Genomic DNA, 21566 nt, shown 5'->3' with positions numbered 1-21566 from the left:
GGCCAGCACACCTATCACTTCAGCCACGAGGACCCCAACATTTTCTGAGAAGCAGGGAAGGTCCTGTGAGTGCTTTTAGAATCTTTGTCACGGGTGCCTTGGGAGCAGCTGACAGGGAACAGCAAGGGGCCTGTGACACGCAGGCCATTTCAAGGTTGGTTCCCTGGGAGCAGGAACACTCACTCACTCTCAGTGTCCAGTGAAGCTTAACCAGGTGGACTGGGCTAACTCTTCAATATTAGGGACTTAGTTTTGCCATAAAGAGTAGCTTTCTACCTGAAACCCTGACTGAGCTCGGTTCCTAGGGAAAGAACTGCTGTTTGAGACCCTGGTGAGAACCACTCAGGATATTTGATACAACTATTTCCTTGGTGACAGACTAGTGGGAATTAGCTTGTCGTTGGCATCAGATGGACCTGGATAGAAATATCAGCTGTACCACTTAAAAACATGAGTGACTTTGGGCAAATCATCTGACCTCCCTGAGCCTCATTTGCTCACCCTGTGGAGTAAGGAGGATTGAATGCGATCACGTGCAGACATCAGTTCAGTCTTCTTAGATGGACAACCCCCTCCATTTTTCATAAATGTCTCCAGGAGAGATACTATTTTCTAAAGCACCACTATTCACTGGGTACTATGCATTATTTCATTTAACCATCGTAACAACCAAACTAGGAAGACATCACTTTCTCCATAAAGGCAGAGAAATTATGTGTCAGCTCCATCCTAATATGTCAACTGGGACCTCAAATATGGGGCCATGTGTTGTCCCAAAAACTCACAGGAGAGCACAGATGGGGGGCCACCTGGGAGGAAAGATAGTCTGAGCCACAAGCAGAAGCTAGGGGGCCAGCAGTGGGGGCTGGAAGTGTTCTAAAGTCTTTTTCCTGGAGATTCCCAAAAGTGCTTTCCCTTTCTCAAGCTGAGGCACCCAAAATTTCCCTTACTCTCTCTATTTTCAAGAGCATTTGAAGTAGTAATAATAATAACCACTGTCATTGGAACACCTGAAAGAAATGACCCCATGGGGTTGGCACTCAAATTTTACAAATGGAAAACAGGCTTAAGAAAGCATGTCCAAGTTAAGAAAGGGGACATGGTAAGACCAGAACATGAACGCAGACATTTTTCAGAGCCCACAGTCTTAGCCTCTTCCATGGAGGATATGATGTTTTACCATTCATTTCTTCATTCCCATTTTAAAAGCAGGCATTTTTATTCTATGCTATGCTACTTTGTTATTTCTGGCTTTCACAGCAGTAAAAAACTCTAGTGTGTAACCATAACTCCACTGTGGGAAAAATTCTGTGGTAAGTAATATCTCCACCTGACTTCCATACCATAAAAGAAATTATTTCCACATTCTCAGGCTCAGTTTCTCGTCTAGGTGGGAATTTCTCCATAAGTGATGATGGAAAGAAAAGATGCCCCTGCTTTGCCAACTCCTCCCTCCCACATATGGAGAAGTCAGGCAATTCTGAACGCACCTACCTGATGACCATTTGCTTGTTGGGGTCATAGAGAGACATGAAGAGTTCGGAATCTTCCCCGATTCTGCACACAAAGTTTCTTAGGAAAACATAGAGGCTGTGGGTGGGGGATGAGGAGATCCGAGAATACATTCCATAATCTGGCTGGTCTTTTGACTAAGAGGTAGAAGGAAAAAGGGAGTAAGGTGGAGAAAATTAGCCTAGCACCACTAGGAAAACAGAAAGATGGCCTGGGATATTGATAATCTAGTAGATCAAGCCTAAAGATTTCAGCATTATGTGCAGGTCTACCACCGAAGTTTCCACAATCTGAGCCAAGTCACTTGACTCCCTTGGCCTTGATTTTCTCATCTTGGGAAATACCACCACTGATCCATCCTTCCTCATAAAGGCAGTATCATAAAAAGCATAAACTATAAGAAGAAAAAATTGCTTAAATGGACATCAGCAAACCTAAAAACTTTTTCTTTTTGAAAGACACATTTAAGAAAATTAAAACGCCAGGCACAGACTGGGAGAAAATACATTTGCAAAACATAACATCTGACAAAGAATTTGTTTCAAGAATGTATAAATAATTCTTACAACTCAATGATAAGAAAACCGATCCAATAAAAATGGGCAAAATATTTAAATAGACACATCACATGGTGATGGCCGGTAAGCAAATAAAGAGATGCTTAACATCACCACTATAATGAGGTACCACTACACAATCGCTAAAATGACTAAAATTAAAAGACTGGCAATACCAAGTGTTAACGAGAATTGAAATTTGTACAGCCCTTCTGGGAAACCTTAAAAAGTTGAACATATACTTATTATATGATCCAGCAATACCATTTTACGTATTATAAAAACATATAGGACAAGGTATTATGAATATATAAAGAATGAAAACATGTCCACACAAAGGTTTATATGTAAATGCTCATTGCATTATTAGTTATAATAACCCCAAACTGGAAACAACCCAACTGTCCAACAACTGGTCAATGGTATACCAATTCAGCAATGAAAAAGTAAAGGCTTTATTTTAATATGCACAACATGAATATCAAAAACATGTTGAGTAGAAGAGGTCAAACACAAAAAGCATATCATTCTACTTGTATGAAACTCTGGAAAAGGCAAAGTATAGTCATGGAAAGCAAATAAGGGGTTGCCCAGGGTTTAAGGTTGGGGAAAGGGATTGTAAAGGAACTCAAAGAAACTTTTAGGGTGATGGATCCATTTTATGTCTTATCCTGGTGGTATTTACCCAATACTATATATGAATAACATTAATTAACCATAATTTAAAATGAATTAATTTTATTATATGAAAATTTTATCTCAATAAAGCTGCTTTCAAGTAATAAATAGTGGCTAAAATAATTCTCTTAAATATAAATCAGATTGCTAACCTTGAAAGATTATGTTGCCTTAAAATCTTTTGTTGCCTTCACACCATACTTGGAATAACATCTTAACTCTTTTGTATGACCATTCAGGTCCCATGAGAGCTGGCTCCTACAACCTACCTTTCCAAATCATTGCCTACACTCTCCCATTGTTCATTGTGTGCTGTCCACACTGGCTTTTCTACTTCTCAAACATTAAGAACACAGTCCTACCTCAGGACCTTTGCACTTGTTGTTCCTTCTGCCACCTTGTCCCTCGATCTTCCCAGTCCTGGTACCTTCACATTATTTAAGTGCCATCTCAGATGTTACTCTCAAGTGAAGCCTTTCCTGATGATATATTTTAAAATAGCTCCTATTTCACTGTTTCATACAACTTTAGTTTACTGCCTTTTAGAAACTTATCATCATCTGGAATTAATTTGGCCATTTATTTATTTACTTTTTTGCCACCTTTTTTCTTTTCGACTCTCTGGGATATAAAAGCTCTGTAAGAGGAGGAAACTTGCCTGACATTAAATTACCTGTGAGGCATGTTTACATACATATCCGAGGACAGAGACACAATAAAATGCATGTGGTTATTGATCATCTCAGATCATAGGACAGATGTCCTCTTAAATAATATACAGTCTAGTTAATTAGCTTATTATTTTAAGTTTACGATGCACTAAATGCCTGTCTTGCTTGGTCAAAGCCTATTTTACATAGCTCACCATTTCTTCCTTGATACGTTCTGTGATTTTATTAGTTGCTTCCTCGTGTGCATGGAACAAGCTGATGACACTGGTATTATCAGGGTCTAAAATATTTCCATCTTCATCTCTGACAATCAGATCAAGCTCAAGTACTCTGAAAAGCGAAAATGGAGGTCAGGATAAAACAGGGGAGAGTGAAGCCTTTAGGACACTGGTGAAAAGTTTCTACCAGAAAGTCTACCTGATTTCTGAGGATCTAGACTCTCACACTGCACAAACAGAATAGCTCTCACAACTGGCAATCACACTGGTATAGTTCAGCCTCCTCAGGAGGTACTGCAGAAGTGCACAATAAACTTTTTTTAAATGTGTATATCCTGAGATATTAAACCTAGAGAAACATCTGCTCTTGAACAAGGATGTGTGTTGCAGCATTGCTTGCATCAGCAAAGTGTTGAAAAAGACCTAAAAGGTCTGTCAGAAGAGGATGGCTACAGAAACAGTGATATATAATGGAATTCTATGTAACAGGGTTCAAAAAACATGATAGGTTTTTGATACGCTTAATGATATATCTCAGTGAAAAAAATCAAGTACAGAAATATACATATAGTGTTTTTTATGTCAAAACAAACAAATAAGCCAATGAAGTTAGCTATATTACCTGAGTGCATGCACATAAGTGACAATGAACAGAGAGAAAGGTCTGGACAAAATGCACCAAACTGCATATCTGACCAACAAGGGCACCTGTGAGGAGAGGTAGGGTCCTTGGGCCTATGAGGGCTAGAAGGGTAAAATGACACATGTGCCTTATCTTAATGTGTTTAACATTAATATTACATATTACAATAGAGAGAAGCTATCCATGAGTTATTTATTCAATAACAGTTTGAACATACTTGCTGGGGAAAAAAATCTCAGATATATTAATTGTTATCTACAGCTTGCTCTTTAACTCTGACTTCCAGGCCACAAGCTTTCCCGTTTGGCATTGAGTTGTTTCAACTGCATCTGCCATTCTGATTGGCACTGAGGATACTAATAACAGCAAGTACTCACAGAGCACTTGCAGTAAGCTCACATGTGTTAAATATTTTACATATGTTAATGAAATGTATTTAACCCTTGTTAACAACCCTATGAGACAGGTACTATTAATACCCCCATTATACGGATGAAAAAAGACCATCACCTAGCTAGTAAGGTCACATAGCTAGCAAAAAGTAATATGGTGTCTTAGTCTGCACTCATAACCTCTATGGTATACTTTCTACATAGGAGGCACTTAGGAGCAGTACTGGGTTGGAGGACAAGAAGTAGGGTTGCAGAGTCCTTAATTTGAAGCTGCTTTTGCACTTGATGTTTAGATGGAGGACCTCAGTTGTCCATGCATACAAAGAAGGTAGGGGGAGTAGGCTGATGGAGACTCCAAGAGGGTTAACAGTGGTCCTGCTTAGGCAGCACTACTAAGTACCAGACTCTGGAACAACAGCAAGGACAGATGAAGGAGACTGTTATCATCTCTTATTTGAGAATCTGACTGAGAGGCACATCTCTCATCTCATTCAAATGCAAACAGAAGGGAGCCAAGTTTCACCCATTTGTCCACATTCATTAGGAAATTAACTTCCAACTAGATGTGACTCATAATATCATACAGCCATGCTGCCAAATGACAATGCTAAGGGGGAATAAATGCATCCAGCTAATGCTGAGCAGAGGCTCAAGTGACGCTGGAAAAGATGGAGCATAGTTGATACATACTTTAATGCCAAGATCTCTCTAGCTTTTTCTCTTCAAAATTTATCAAAGTGGATTCAGTTCTAAGCATACGAATAAAACATTCTCCCAGGTTCAGTTATCTTGGGATCTGGAGAAGTCATATGAGGATTCCTTACTCCTTGGATAGCAAAGAGTTGTCCATTACCAGTCTCACTAGGAACTTTGGAAGCTTTAGAAGTCACAGGGAAGGATTGCTAGGATTCCCACTACCCAGGGTCAGGAGAGGCGGCTCCCAATAGGACAGCAGACCATTCATGCTGGAGGAGGGAGTATTACATTTCATCCTCAGGTGGTAGCCCCAGTGCTCTCTTCTGTTCAAGAAAGTGATAAAATGAAGCAAGACAAGGGAAGGAGACAAATCCCTAAATGTATGCATTTAAAAAAAATTTTAATGGTAAAGAAAACAGAAACAGCTCCTTCTATGGCTCCCTATCACCCTCTAGACAAATCCAAAATTCTTCGCTTGGCACCCAGACCCTCAAGGTTCCAGCCCCTGTCTGCCATCCTCTCCATGTTTACGTTCATCTGTCAGCTTCTCCCATATTCTCTCTCTTTCTCTTAATTTCATCACCTAATAATTCCTGCTAGTTTTGTTATATTCAGGGCAGATGTCACCTCCCCACCCCCATGTCGTACCTCCCAACCCAGCCTCCCACCCTCTCATCCATGCTTTCTCCTGTCATGAAATGCTTGACTTCCTATTCAAATGTCTGTTTATTTTTCTCTCCCTTAATAATGCACGTAAGTCCTGGGAGGCAATAGAATGCAGTGGCTAGCACTTGAACTCTGGAGCCACACTACTCGGTTCCAGTTCCAGTGTATCTTGGGTGAGACCTAATCACTCTGTGAGCCTTCCAGTACCCCCATCTAAGAAACAGGAATGACAACAGTACCTGCCTATAGAGTAGTCATGAGACTTAACTGGGCTAACACATGGGAAGTGCTTAAAACAGTACCAGGCAGATAGCAAGCACTCAGAAGGCTATTATCAGCTCTCACTACTTCCTTTAAGTCCCAGAGTGAATGAGAGAAGAACTAGGCTGATTCTGATCAATTCTCCAGCACTCAGTTGCCACAGTGCTGCAGCATGGCAGCACCATGATCCTCAAACTGCTTCTAACACTCTGCCCAGAGGTCGGACCTTCTGGCTCTCAGGAAGCCACCCACCCACAGCAGAGCTCTGAGCTCCAAGATACAAGGCCAATGTTAATTTAAGGTGTCCAAAAGTCTCTCACTTCCAGCTGAAGTCATCAAGGAAGGGATGGAAGAAACAAGGGGCCCCTGAGCTCAGGGCTTAAGCCTCCATCTCCAAGGATGAATATTTCCCCAAAGAGAACAGACAGAATCTGAAAGCACAGGGCTGGTGGCAGCAATGCTGTGCAGGTAAGGCTGATTTAGGAAGGACCCTCTTTCTTCTCTTTTTCCCATCACCACCCTTCATGCACTCATTCAGTTATCTTTCACTGAGCACCTAACGTGTACAGAGCCAGTGTCTGCACATAGAGATGAACTAGACAGTCTCTGTCTTAGGAGCTCTCAACACAGCAGGGAAGACAGGCTGGTAACGAAGCAATTACTGTTCAGGGTGCTGAGGGGCTGCAAGAGCACCTAACCCAGTAGAGCTAAGTAGGAGGAAAATCAGGGAAAGCTTCCTGTGAATGGTGACCATTTCCTAATCCTTGCTCCTTTTTCTCAGGAGCCCCTGTGAGGAAACATTTGAAGGGCTCAGATGCCATTATTGGAGAGCAGAAAACTCAATTCCCACATTCCCAGCTATGACTATATTCAGCTAAATATGCCACGGCACCAATGGTGGCAGCAGCTGCATAGCAAACCTTTCCTGTCACTTTGGGATGATGTGCGTTATAAGCAAATTTGGACATGCTTGTTAGCTGCCAGCAGGGGAACCAGCAGAGGGACGGTGCTCCTGGGAATGAAACACAGCTGTAAGTTGGACCCACTGACTTTCCTCTTTGGATCATCTTCCTAGGGTATATGACTAAGGCAAGAAACCCTGGTTGCTGAGAAAGTTTCTCAACTCCTATTGAATGACTTCTTTCTACTTCCCCCTCAGGCCCTATGTTTTAGCCTTCGGACCCACTTTGCAGTCTTCTGAACATGCCATGTTCTCTCACATACTCCTACCCTTTCCCCTCCTTTTTTTTAAGCCTATTTAACACTTCTTCACCATTCACATTTCAGCTTGGGGATACCTCCTCCAGGAAGCCTTCCTTGAATTCTTTCTCCAAGTTAAATTAAGAGTACTCTTGCTTCCTAAGCCATCAGACATACCACAGTACATATGAATAGTTTCCTTGCAGCTTACTCCTAACTTGACTGTGATCCCATAGCAGACAGGGCCATTTATTTCTATAGCCTTGGCACCAGCAGGAAGTCAGTCCAATCATAAAAGCTCAGTACATGTCTGTTATTGGGATAAATAAGCACACGAGTAGGATGTCTGTAGAGCGTTCAAATAACCAGGAGGGAGGAGACGCCTTTATAGTTTTCAAATGCTATCTGAGCAGCACAGTGGCACGGCCCATGGACTCAGGAGCCAGACTTCCTGGGTCAGATTCTGATTCTGCCATTTACTAGCTGTATGATTCTGGGCAAGTGACTTAACCTCTTAAAAAGCCTCATTTTCTTCACCTGAAAAAAATGAGGACAATAAAACTGCATGCCCCATAGAGTTATTAAAAGATTTAAATAAGAGACAATGGATGTAAAACACTTAGCATCAAGCCTGGTGCATAATAAGTGGACATTAAGTTTTAGTTATAATATTATTATTACTACTATTGTTATCAGTGGGTTGTCCTGCTTCAAAAAATTGTTCCACAGCATTCAAATTCAAAACAGTTTCTGCTTCTCCCTTTCTGAAGAAACACTTTTGCAACTGTGTATGAGTTAGCTCATAGCATGAAGCTTGGATAATTTAGGATGGGGGAAGGGACATTAAGTCTCACGCTGGGATTCAAGGGAGAGTTTTGTAAATGGCGGACTAAAATGACAACCAAGCCAAAAGTGCCCCCGTGTAACCGTGCTCCCCAGCCCCTCGGAAGCAGGTTAAATGAGTGTCCTAAATCTCTCCGTCCAGCCATAAGCACAGTGCAAGCAAGCCCTCTCTCCACTTGCATGTCCCTGGGTCCCACGTGGGTGACAGCAAAGACACAAAGCATGGCCATTGGTAACAGCTTCCTCCCAAATAAAAAGTGGCAAACACATCCAGAAATGAAACCAGTCTTCTTGGGAAGGAGAAAGGGAAGAAGCAGGTTGGGTGGTGGAAGAAAGTATCTTTTCAGAGAAAAGAGTGGTTACTTGTTGCCATAGTCAATTTTGGATGTGACTTTCTGCTTCAGTTCTTTCAGTTCGTCCTTGGGCAGAGTTCCTGAGAGGAGCTGGGACCGCCACTCCATCAGGTCGTACATCATGGCCTGCACCTCTAAGAACCGCTCCTTTTTGCTGGCCTAGAAGACAGGAAACAATCCACAATCACCTGCGCCAAAGGTGCTGGGACATCTACCTGCCAAAATGTGCCAAAGTCCGGCAAGCATGTTTGGGGGCCACAGCTTGCATATCTCTTCCAGCCCCTATCCTGCCACAAAGGGGGTGGGTGGTGGTCTCAGTCAGCAATGTATTTCCTCCCCCTGGGCCACAGGCGTTTCCAAAAATAGAAGTGATAATCCCAATCACTTCTTGGTTAAAGAAAGGGTGATTTCTGACTCTTATCTAAAAAAAATATTTGTTAAACAGGAATGCCATGAGCATCCTCTATGATGCAGGTCCCAGATCTAACAAACACCCTTCAAGGTTAGGAACCATGGCCATTTCTCTGGTGACAAAGGCCCGTTTCTAGGGCAGTGTTCCCCCAAGTGTGGCATGTGTGCAACCTGTGGGTCACAAGATGGCTTTTGTTTGTACAAAGACACAACATCAAGTAACATGGACCCATATGGTTATTCTTTTCCATTTTCTGCCCATCCTTCTGTTTAAGGGGAAGAGAAAGTTGCATTTTCATGGTAATATCTTTATCCCCTCTCTCACATCTATTGATTTCTTTTTTTAACAAAGAGAGAGAGAAGGTCTTGGGCTCAGAACTTTTGACAGGTATTAGAGCAAGTATATAATAACATTGTCTTGTTTTTGTTGTATTTTTTTGAATAATGTTCTTCTAATTGCGCCAAGTACTTTAGACTTTCCATTTGGGAAAGTATGTGCAGTATAATAAAAAATATATCTACTTGTTCATTGTCCCTGCTCCTAGAATTTCCTGAGTGATAGAAATGTCTTTTCTTATTCATCATGCACCCCTTCCAACCACACCTGAGTCTATGCTAATGACACTGCCTTTGGTGGGTCCCTAGATAGCTTCAGAATGGGGGCTAGATGTCCTAGAGGAGTCCACCATGTGATTAGAGCTGGAATTTTCAGCCCTATTCTTCTCACCTCCCCATCCCCAACCTCCAGGAATGGGACAGGGACTGGAGATTAAGCTCAATCACCAGCAGCCAATGATTTAATCAATTATGCCTATGTAATGAAACTCTGATTAAAACTCGCAAATAAGTTTCAAGGAGCTTCCCAGATAGTTAACATATCTATGTGCTGGGAGGGTGGCAGGCAAAGAAAAGGCACGGAAGATCTGTACCCACTTTTACCCCAGTACCTTGCCCTGTATATGTCTTCCATTTGGCTAGTCATGCATTGCATCCTTTATAATAAAACAGTAATCATAAGTACAGCTCTTTCCAGAGCTCTTTAAGTTGTTCTAGAGAATCATGGGACCTGACATGGGGACAGGAAGGAATTGTGAGAATGCCTGAATTTGTACCAAGTTTGGACAAAAGTTGTGGGTAGCCTGGAGACCCCAGAAATTGGGACTGGCATATGAAGTTAGGGCAGTCTTGTAGGACTGAGCCCTTAAACCTATAGAGTCTGACACTAACTCTGGGTAGTCAGTGTTAGACTGGAATGGGATTATAGGGTATCCCAGTGGTGGTGGAGAACCAGAGGATCATTGCTGGAATGATGCAGCATGCAATGAAGTTCCTCATGCAAATCAGTTAAGTTTACTAAAAAGGGAGCCAATTTAAGTATCAAGTAAACATTACACAGGTGATACACAGATACGGCAAGATTCATGAAGGTGATTCAGGAATACAGGAACTTTATACTAGAGTAAAGGGCATAGTAGACTTGCTAGTCAAAGATTTCTCAAGGGAAAATGCTAAGGTTCATAGTGCATGTGTATGTGATGTGTTAAAGGGGTACTGGGGATGAATAATTAACCAATTTAAACTCAAGCCTACTTTTTGCTCCCTAAAATTTCCTAAAAGTTTGGGAAAGGTATAGAATTGGATGTGTCAATTGCCATATATTATAAAATATCCACATCAGAGTCAACATTTATAACTATTAAAGGTAAGTCTACAAGTAGCATGTGTACATGGTGCTGTAACAAACATGCCAAAAGCCACAGTTGGCATTTTTACTCTTGGCTTAATGGTTTTCGTAGCTAGTTGCTTTCATTAGGAACTTTCAGAAGCATCAAAGGGGGACTTAAAACTAGATCTGCTTCAGTACAGGGAAAACATATGCAAAATGTGCTGTTTTTCCAGGGTTAAAGCTTCCTCAGAGATCTGAGGACAATAACCATTAGTTAATTAATATATGAGAACAGTATTTCTCAAGGTGTTATCAGTAGACCACCAAATCAAAATCCCATGAGTTTATTAAAATGCAGAGCTCCATTATAGAAAGCTTTATTTTTTAACAGCTCCCAAGGTAATTTGTAAGCACACTCAATTTTGGCAATTTGTGCCCTCGTTTAAAGACAGAAGGATCACATCAGATCCCCACTTATAGGTCTCTCACTACATTGCTGTGTGACTTTGAGAAAGTCACCTAACCTCTATGGACCATGATGTCCTCTTTCTGTTTGTTCTACTGAATCAGTGAAGCCACTTTGGCCTGCCCTGTTCAAAGCTAACTTCCAAATCTGAATCAAACCAAAACATGCAAAAAGCTTCTGTTTCATGGAGGACGTTTTGAGTCTTACCACGTAGAGTTGTTTCCAGATGCTCCCCCATTCCCAAAGTGTTGTTGTCACTTCTTGTGCCAGAGGAATTTCTGCAGGAATGATGTTTTCAATATTTCTATTTAAGGTGTGAGAGAAGATGGTGTGAAATTGAGACCCAGGTGTTAATGAGATAAAATGCTGGCCAATTTGCATTAAGCTGCAGCTGCTGAGAGGAGGCTAAACTGCCTCCCAGAGCCACACCAATTACAACATGCAAATGCAAGGGACTTCCTTTTTAATGTCCTCCTCCACCAGGGTGGGCCCTTCAAGCTCATTATTCAGGATGGATATAGTTTAATACAGTTTAAAGGCAGCTGCCAGTGAAAAGTGTGGTTCTCCAAACTTCTTAATAACCCCTCAGAATAAGATATGAACACAAATAAATTTGGATTAGATCTCCCATTGCATGGGACAAAGGAGACACACAAATAAACACAGGCATGAAGAAGATGGATCAGCTGAGCATCTTCACATCTGCCAAGTCAGGTTGTCAAAGTTGACAGGACAAAGACATTCATGAGCCACACTGGAAGGTCAAAGCTGGCAAAGAATGGCAAATACCTTCTTTTCTCAATTGTCACTTCCTTGATGTGGATAAAGGATTTAGGAAAAATGCCCTGTTGGAGATAAGATAAGATAAAATGACATATCCCTGCAGAAATAACTGACCCTAGATGTTCATGATTTTTCTAAAGGCCACTGACTGGCAAAAACCTCAAACTTTAAAGGATTAATCCCAGAGTCTGACCGAGGATGGGGTGGATTCTAAATCCATTCTTTGAGATCTAATTCCCCTCCAGCTGTCCATCAGTTCTAGATCCCACAATAGCTCTAGATTGGAAAGGTTGCTCAAACCCCATTGTGGGTGCACATCTTATCAGATTCACTCTTTGCCTCTCCCTCTCTTGCCCAATTCCAGGAAAACAGTCACCCTGACAGTAATAAAAAGCTGCAAAATCAGGTCCTGAAGCAACAGTGTCCTTGGCTGCATGTGGCCTACTTTGATTTGAGAGCCGTTTCTCCCTGGATTTATTTTATTGTTCTTTAGAGAGCAGAGTAGGATTATGCCTCCTAACACAGCATGTCAGGAGGAAGAAAGAAGCCTCTATTATTCCTTGTTCCATAAGCTTGGCTCAGTTAATAAGACAAGCTTGCCAGTTACTTGGAAATTCCTTCATAAATTCAACCAGCGTGCATAGTGGGAACACTTGGTTGTTGCACTAGACACTATGAGTGACAAAGAGACAAGCATAGCAGGTGATAATGTAATGTGGGATTGGAACAAGTTAACGCCCCTAGGGCAGAGACTAGACCTGTCCTTTCTATGTCAGGTTTGATATATAGTTAAGGAAATGATGAATGCCCCAAACAGCTTTAAAGAAAGGTAATAGGAGATAAATTTCGAATTAATGCACAATTCCATGGGGACCTGAGGTATGATGCAATCAAATGTGATTGGCACATCAGGAAAAGTTTCAGGGAGAAGATAGCACTGAGGGTTGGCCTTAAAGGGGAAGGGAATTGAGGCACAGCAAGTACCAAGGTGTAGTGCTAGAAAAGCATACAACACAAACAGGGAGGAATAGGATCAATTTTCTGAGGAGCAGCAGGGGGCAGTAACTGCCCAGATTGGTGGCAGGGCCATGTAAAGACATCCAATATTGTCCTACATAAAAAACAAATCTGGGACTCTCTTGTCCCCTCCTGGCATGAGCCAGGAGCTCTGTCCTTTCACTTTATCTCTAAATAAAAGCCTGTACCTTGCTCTCCTAAAAAAAAAAAAACAAAAAAAAAACCCAATCTACCTTACCTGTAACGTTTTATGCTTTAGGAGGTATCCCTTAAACCAGTCTGCAAAGAGAAAACAAGGAAATAGGTTTCTCATCTATTCTTACAAGTTCATTGCTATTTTTGTTGCTGTTGTGTCTGATTATTTGTTTTTAACTAGCAAAGAAACTACTGCAAAGTGCCTCTGACTTTAGGTACAGATCAAAGCCTGGGAGCCCGTGGGCTTCAACAATCTGTTGAGTTAGTTGCCAACATCTCCAAAGAGCATCTAAAAATACAGGGATTTCACAGAAAAATGCAAATTTCCTCCTTCTTTTGAAAAATCAGGGGGCCCAGAATTGGTGGCTAGTGGCTCCCCCACAGCCATGGTTGGCTGGCAGTAAGGCACAACTGGTCCCATCAGACAGAGCAGGTACCTCCAACTCAGGAGCCTCTACCTAGTCCCTCACTTATTTCCATTACCTACCTGGGTCCGGTGCTCATATACATGTTTTCATCTTTGCCTTAGGGACATAGAAAGGCTGAGGGAATTTGGCAAACTTCCTAAAATAATATCCACAGTTCTAACAGCAGCAAATGGTGTCTAAAATGTGATTTGCAAAAGTTAGTCATTACAAAACAGACAAATTCAGGGATAGGTAAAAGGATAGGAATTTTAAAAGATTCTTTCCTTTGCAGGAATATCAAAAATGGTTCAATTAACACAAATCCAAACTATACACAGTCCTTGGACAAAATGAGCCTCAGTGTAGCAAGTATTGATGACTATAATGAGTCCACTGGCCTTTGAAATGATTCAAGCACAGCCAAGTAGTGGCATTTGTCATCTTTGTAAATAAAAGGTGTCTGTGGGGAGCCTCATTAGCAAACCCTCATTTCTGGGCTGACAGGTTGTTGCTGAAATATGTTCTCAACAGACATACATACAGCCCCCAAACAAACAACTTAAAATGCAAAGTCACCCCTCACAGTCATGAGACAGCTTGAGGGTAAGTGTCTAAAGAAAGTTCTAAAGCAACAGGGGCCCACAATGGCTCCTATTTTGAGAGACAGAAAAAGAAAGGAATGAGAGAAGGTGAAAATAAAGTAGAGAAGGAAAACAAAAGGAAAGGAATGAAGGTTGGAGAGAAAGAACCTCAAATTTGGAATGAAGTACCATTCTAAATACTCTTTGTAAGTGAAATCTTTTAATCTTCATAAGAATGATGTAAGATAGGAACTAAATTTATCCCATTGTACAAAAGAATGGCCTGCCTTGAGACACTGGTAAGTTAAATAACTTGCCCAGGTCACACAGCTACTAAGTGACAGTGTTAGGATTTCAACAGAAGCAGCCATCACACTGTGCTCCCTGTCTAATGGTGGAAGGATCATGGTGGCTGCCTAATATTTCCATCCTCCCAACATCTTAGTCTCCCAAACTAGATCCTCACTAAGCTACATTCCAGCTGAGTATTTCCAGTAGTGGAAAACTTATTCCTTCATGAAGCATCACATTTTATTTTCACATTCCTTTTATAAATTATCCATAACTACTGGTAATCATTAACCATTAATACAGTGCTAATCCTTTTGAGTACTTGTTGTGTGCCAGAACTCTGGTAAAGTTTTTGTTTCAAATTATAAATTAATCTTCCCAACAATCTTATAAAGTAGGTACTATTACTGCCTTAATTCTGCAAGTGAAAATAAAGAGGCACAGAGACATTAAGCAACTTGCTCATGGTCACACAGCTAGTGGATGATGCAATTAAAATTTGAACCCAGGCAACTGACTCCAGAGATGACACTCTACAGCACTGCATTGTAACAACCTCCTTGATTTGTAGCTCTTCCCCATTCCACACACTAGATATAAGAGCATCTCTGTAATGCTACTAGCTGACATTTATTGATTGCCTAATGCATGCAAAGCTGCATGCTGTTATACATGCATTCTTTCATTTAGTTCTCATATTAATACTGTGAGCTAAAATTGATGAAAAAAATTGAGATTGAAGTCAGTTTATGTACTGGGGTAAATCACACAGCCAGGGTTCAAGGGCAAGTATGTGTGGCTTCACAGCCGGCCCTCAAAGCTGTTCCGCCACATTTTCCACCATTCAATGAACAGAAATACAGATAGAGGTCTCTTGGTTGCATGACTTGAATTTACTTGATGGCCAAGGCCACTAGATCAGCCAGAAAGTAGGAAAACAATCAAGGGACCAATAGTCCTTCCTTACCCAAAGCTCACATCCACCTCTGCATCCCTGTGATGGGGGGTCCATTAGGGTTCCCTGATTTCCTAGTCCAGGGATTTTGCCTACTCTGACCCTTGAGACTCAGTTACTTGTGCATATATTGTATGTTTCCTGGTTCTCAGAACTTCGGCTTACTTCTAAGCAAGGAATCTATTGACTTTTGGCACCAGCACATACAGCATATTCTGACTCCCAGTTCAACCAACACTGATTGTGAACCTACTATGTACATGATACTGAGCTAGGTGCTTTCAGAAATACATCTCCAGTGACCCTTGAGAAGAAGGGATTATTACCCTCTCCACTTGCTAGATAATGATAATACATCAACTGCATCAAACTGTCCTTAGGATTTGTTCTGACAGCCCCATCCCTGCTGGGTCACTGACCTCTGTGATCCTTGATGTCAGCTCCCTAATCTGGTCACCTGTTAGCTATATCCAACTGCACCTGAAGACCTGACATGGCAGATAGCAATACTTGGCACACATAACAAAATCCATGACAATGAACTCCATGATGATAAGCAAGCTCAGTGTAATACAGTACTTAACCAAATACCAGAACTTATCCCCAGGCTCAAAACTCTTTTGAGTTAAATAAAAGCAAGGTCTTCTTTGCTAACTCGATCCATGAGAGAAGCACTTCTTTTTATATCTAGAAAACTCACAAAGTGTATCCTGGGAGATGATGAGAAACAGGAAATTTTTTACCATTCTTCTGGACAAATATGAAGTGCCAACTACTCAAATTGTCCTCCCTTCCCACATCTCACATACCAAAATGAAATGTACCTAAATTCTCTTATCACCTAGGAGTGGCAGTATCAGAAGGGAAGAGGAGAGATTAAAAATAGCCCAGATTATCCAAAAAGAATCTACAGCCTAGAGATCCAGTCCTCTCTCTGCCATCTTTGAGTAGCATGATCTTTGGTCATGTCACTTAACCCTCAGTGTTTTCACCTGTCAAATGGGGGAAATAATACCTAATCCATACAGTTGTTGCAAAAACTATTTTTTAAACAGGATTATGAAGGTAAACACATCTGGTAAAGGCACAAACCTTAGGTGGGAAGAAAACATACCAATTTCAGGGTAAGTGTTACCTGTAGTGTGGACAAACAGAAAAGAATGGAATAGAGTAACCACATTGTTTTTTCATGTGAAACCTTCATAAGAGTGTATATCAATAATACCTTAATAAAAAAATTAGAAAAAAAAAAGAATGGAATAGAGGATGAGTGAACAGGGGGTTTCAACTACAATTAAAATATTATTTCTTAAAAGTAATCTGAAGTAAATGGAAAAAAAATATTAATATTTCTTTATCTGAATGGTGCATGTGTGGATGTATTTTACTTTCCTGTATAATTGAAATAGCTAATATTAAGATCAAACAGAAGTAGTACCTGTCAGTGGTTATGAGTGTGAGCTCTGGAGTCAAAGCCTGGGTTTGAATATAGATTTACAACTTACTCTCCATGTGATCTTAGACAAGTTACTGGATTTCTATGAGCCTCAGTTTCCTTATCTGTAAAATAGGCATAATAATAGTATCTGTCTCAGGAAGCTTAAATTAGATAAGGAATTCAGAACTTGCTCAGTGCCTCACATATGATAAGTGTTCAAAAATTAGTAAACACCATCCTCTCTTTTAAAAATCAATCATCATTATCATCATCATTATCAACCAGAGAAAGTTAGGCATGTTTTCTATTTTATTTCCAGAACCTACAGATTTTGAATATTATCATTTTATTTCAGTGAAGTCATTTCAACATACCAAAGTAAATGGCATATGTTTCAAAGTCAGCATAATGGAAGTTTAAGACTCACCCTCATTTAGAAGGGAAAAAAACTTGACTTTTAAATTGTCCATAATAGAACAGCTTTACTTAAGAAAATGTAGCAACAAATCTGTCTCTAGAGCAGACCTGAACAAAGGACCATCTCCTGCAAAGTAATGCTTTAAAAAGATACCCTGTTGATCAGTGATGGATTTAAGATGATGGAATAGGAAGGAAAGACAGAAACCTCATCCTAAAAACACATAAAAGAGGAAAATGACCTGAAAATGACCTGAAGACTGCAGAACAGACCCCCTGCACCTGAGGAAGAGGAGAAGACCACAGAGAAAAGGGTGAGGTGATGAAGTCGAGATAGAGCGTGACCCAGGCCTTCCTCCCACCCCAGACTACAGGCAGGAGAAAGAGGAATGGAGTGGGGAGGAGGTAGAAGCCCAGGAGCACTGCACACCGGGCCCTGGAGATCTGCTCTGGGAGCATGAGCCCACATCAAACTGGGTTTCAGTGCTTAGCAGGGCTGGACACCAGGGACAGACAGGACACTCTGGGAGGCTGAGATTCCAGCCAGTGTGGAGAACAGGTGTGCTCTACCAGTCCTGAGACTCAAAGCAGAGGCGGTAGTTTGAAAGACTGTCCAGTACTAGGAGGGGCACCAGAGAGGTGAGGGTTGGACAGAACTCTCTCCTGAGGAGAAAGGGCAGGTGGAGGATACCCCACAGGCTCTTCCTCACCCAACAGATCAGGAACTTCTGGGAGCCCCAGATGCTCCATCCCCCTTTCTGGCAATGTAGCCCTGAGGCTCCTCTCTGCATGTGCTGCTGGGAGCCAACCCACTGGGCTCAGTGGCAGCATCAGACTTTGCTGCCTGGCAGGCAGTGAGAGACTCTCCCAGCTTGCTGGGCTCCATTTCAGCCCAACTGGGGAGGTGCCTGGAGGAGCCAGCACCAGAGCACCTTCCTCCCTGCGGCTGTCCAAACCTGGTACTATGGGTCCATCTAGGGCACATCGGTCTGCCCACCCCATTAACTCTGCAGCCCTGCCATTCCAGCAGGCCAGGCAGAGGGCAGCCCTGCCCACAGCGAGCTCAGCAGAGATTCCTGCATGGAGGCAGCAGCCAAAGCAAACTGCCTGCTCAGACCGAGACCACTACAGATGCCAGACAGACAGAGACACCCAGCACACAGCATACCTACAGCTGGACCCCTCCACAAAATAGAACCAGGAAAGAGAGAGTAAAGAATCTTGAGCTTCTGGGCACCACAGCACACCTTCTTCATAAAGCTATTATTCTACAGGCCAGGAAGCATAGCAGACATCTAATACAAAGAAAGAAACACAGAAATCCTGACAATATGATGAGGCAGAGGAATATGATCTAAACAAAACTACAGGACACAACCTCAGAAAGAGGGCTAAATGAGAGATCACCAATATTCTTGATAAAGATTTCAAAATAAAAATCATAAATATGCTCATGGATTTACAGAAAAGTTTTCAAGACCTCAGGGGAGGACTTCAACAAAGAGATAGAAAATCTGAAAAAGAGCCACTCAGAGCTGAAGAATACAGTCTGAAATGAAACATATGATGGAGGGATTTAAAAGCAGATTAGAACATGTAGAGGAGACTGTAAATGGAATAGAAATTAGAGAACAGGAAAACAAAGAAGCTGGGGAACAGAGAGAAAAAAAGGATCTCTAGGAATAAAAGAATGATAAGAGAGCTTATCAGAAGAAGAGAAAGACAAAGGGATATAGGTCTCTTTAAGGAAATAATTATTGAAAACTTTCCCTATCTGGGGAGGGAAATAGACACTCAGGTCATGGAAGTGCAGAGATCCCCTAATAAAAGTAAACCCAGGAAGACAATACCAAGACATATAATAATTAAAATGGCAAACATCAAAGAGTAGGGGAGAGTGTTGAAAGCAGCCAGAGAGAGAAAAAAAATTACTTCTAAAGGAAATCCCATCAGGCCATCAGCCAACTTCTCAACAGGAATGCTACAGGCCAGAAAGGAGTGACATGATATATTTAATGTACTGAAACAGAAGGACCTCCAAACAAGAATCCTCTACCTGGCAAGATTATCATTTAAATTTGAAGCAAGTATTAAACAATTTCCAGATAAACAAAGTTGAAAGAATTCACCACCATTAAGTGAGCCTTACAGGATATGTTAAATGAACTATTGTAGATGGAAATGACCCTTAGGCTAAATAGCTTTCACCAGTGAAAAGAAACCCACAGTAAAGGCAGTAGACCTTTAGCAAGTACAAAATTAAAACAAAACCAAAGAAGCAAAATCAACTATACACGAAATCATTCAAGGGATACACAAAAAGTACAGGTTATGACACCTAATATGAAAAATGTGGAGGAGGATGAAGGAAAAGAAAAAGAAGTAACTTCAGATTGTGTTTCAACTACAGTAATCAGCAATTTAAAATAGACTATTACATAGTAAGGAAGCTATCCTTGAACCTTTGGTAACCACAAAACCAAATAAATACACACACACAAAAATAAATTAATTTAAAAAAAGAGAGAAACCAATTACAACACTAAAGAAAACCATCAATAACAAGAGATGAGTATAAAAGGTGAAGAAAGGTAAAGAGAGGAGCTATAAAAAAACAGCCAAAAAACAATTAATAAAATGTCAATAACTACATATCTATCAATAATCACCTTAAATGTAAATGGACTGAATGCACCAATCAAAAGACAGAGTGGCAAAATGGATAAGGAAACAAGCCCCATCCATATGCTGCTTATAAGAGACTCATTTCAGACCCAAAGACATACACTTCTAAAAGAGAAGGGAAGGAAAAGATATTTCATGCAAACATAGGGGATTAGCAAGGATTTAGGATTACCAGGATTAGCAGTACTTATATCAGACAAAATAGACTTCAAAACAAAGAAAGTAACAAGACACAAAGAAGGACATTACATAATGATAAAGGGACCAGTCCAACAGGAGGATATAACCACTATATATGTATCCAACATAGAAGAACCTAAATATGTAGAAGAAATATTAACAGAATTAAAGGGAGAAATAGATTGCAATGCATTCATTTTAGGAGATTTTAACACAACACTCATATCAATAGACAGATCAACGAGACAGAAAATCAATAAGGAAACAGAGGCACTGAACAATATATTAGATCAGGTGGACTTAACAGATATCTGTAGAGCACTCCACCCAAAAGCAGCAGAATACATGGTTTTCTCAAGTGTATATGGAACGTTCCCTAGAATAGATTACAAACTAGGCCACTAGAAGAGCCTCAATGAATTAAAAAACATAGAAATTGTATCAAGCAGTTTCTCAGACTACAAAGGTATGAAACCAGAAATAAATTACACAAAGAAAACAAAAAGACCTACAAATGCATGGATGCTAAACAACATGCTTCTAAATAATCAATGGATCAGTGAACAAAATAAAATAGAAATCAAGCAATACATGGAGACAAATGAAATAAAAAACACAACAGCCCAAAATCTCTGGGGTGTGGCAAAGGCAGTTCTAAGAAGAAAGCACATAACAATACATGTTTACCCCAAGAAACAAGAACAATCCCAAAGAATCAGTCTAAAATCACAATTAAAGAAACTAGAAAAGGAAAAACAGATGAAGCCCAAAGTAAGTGGAAGGAGGGACATAATAAAGATCAGAGAAGAAATAAGTAAAATAGAGAAGAATAAAACAATAGAAAAAAATCAATGAAACCAGGAGCTGGTTCTTTGAGAAAATAAACAAAATAGATAAGCCCCTAGCCAGACTTATCAACAAAAAAAAAGAATGTACAAACATGAACAGAATCAGAAACAAAGGGGGAATAATCACAATGGATATCACATAAATACAAAGAATTATTAGAGAATACTGTGAAAAATTATATGCCAATAAATTGGAAAACCTGGAAGAAATGGACAACTTCCTAGAAAAATACAGCCTTCCAAGATTGATCTAGGAAGGAACAGAAAATCTGAACAGACCAATTACCAGCAATGAAATGAAACTGGTAATAAAACTCCCCAAAAAACAAAACACCATGTACAGATGGCTTCACAGCTGAATTCTACCAAACATTTAAAGAAGAGTTAATACCCATTCTTCTTAAGGAATTCCAGAAAAGTAGAAGAGGAGGGAATACTTTCAAATTCATTCTATGAGGCAGCATCACTCTAATATCAAAACCAGACAAAGACACTACAAAAAAAGAAAATTACAGACCAATATCTCTGATGAACAT

General features: G+C 40.6%; 1 protein-coding gene across 1 annotated transcript in view; it reads right to left on the bottom strand.

Moving 5' to 3' along the window:
* Positions 1 to 21566, bottom strand: part of DOCK2 (dedicator of cytokinesis 2) — a 383680-nt gene that overhangs the window by 333684 nt on the left and 28430 nt on the right. Inside the window, exons 3-8 of the mRNA XM_036995173.2 lie at positions 13272 to 13312; positions 12023 to 12078; positions 11441 to 11537; positions 8701 to 8849; positions 3613 to 3748; positions 1495 to 1649 (exon numbers count right to left, since the gene is read on the bottom strand). Of these exons, the coding sequence (XP_036851068.1) occupies positions 1495 to 1649; positions 3613 to 3748; positions 8701 to 8849; positions 11441 to 11537; positions 12023 to 12078; positions 13272 to 13312 (634 nt within the window). The remainder of the gene's footprint in view (positions 1 to 1494; positions 1650 to 3612; positions 3749 to 8700; positions 8850 to 11440; positions 11538 to 12022; positions 12079 to 13271; positions 13313 to 21566) is intronic.

The sequence above is a fragment of the Manis javanica genome, chromosome 1 (genome assembly GCF_040802235.1).
Source record: "Manis javanica isolate MJ-LG chromosome 1, MJ_LKY, whole genome shotgun sequence".
Lineage (NCBI taxonomy): Eukaryota > Metazoa > Chordata > Mammalia > Pholidota > Manidae > Manis > Manis javanica.
The sequence above is the reverse complement of the archived record's forward strand: the minus strand, read 5'-3'. Positions and strand labels throughout refer to the sequence as shown.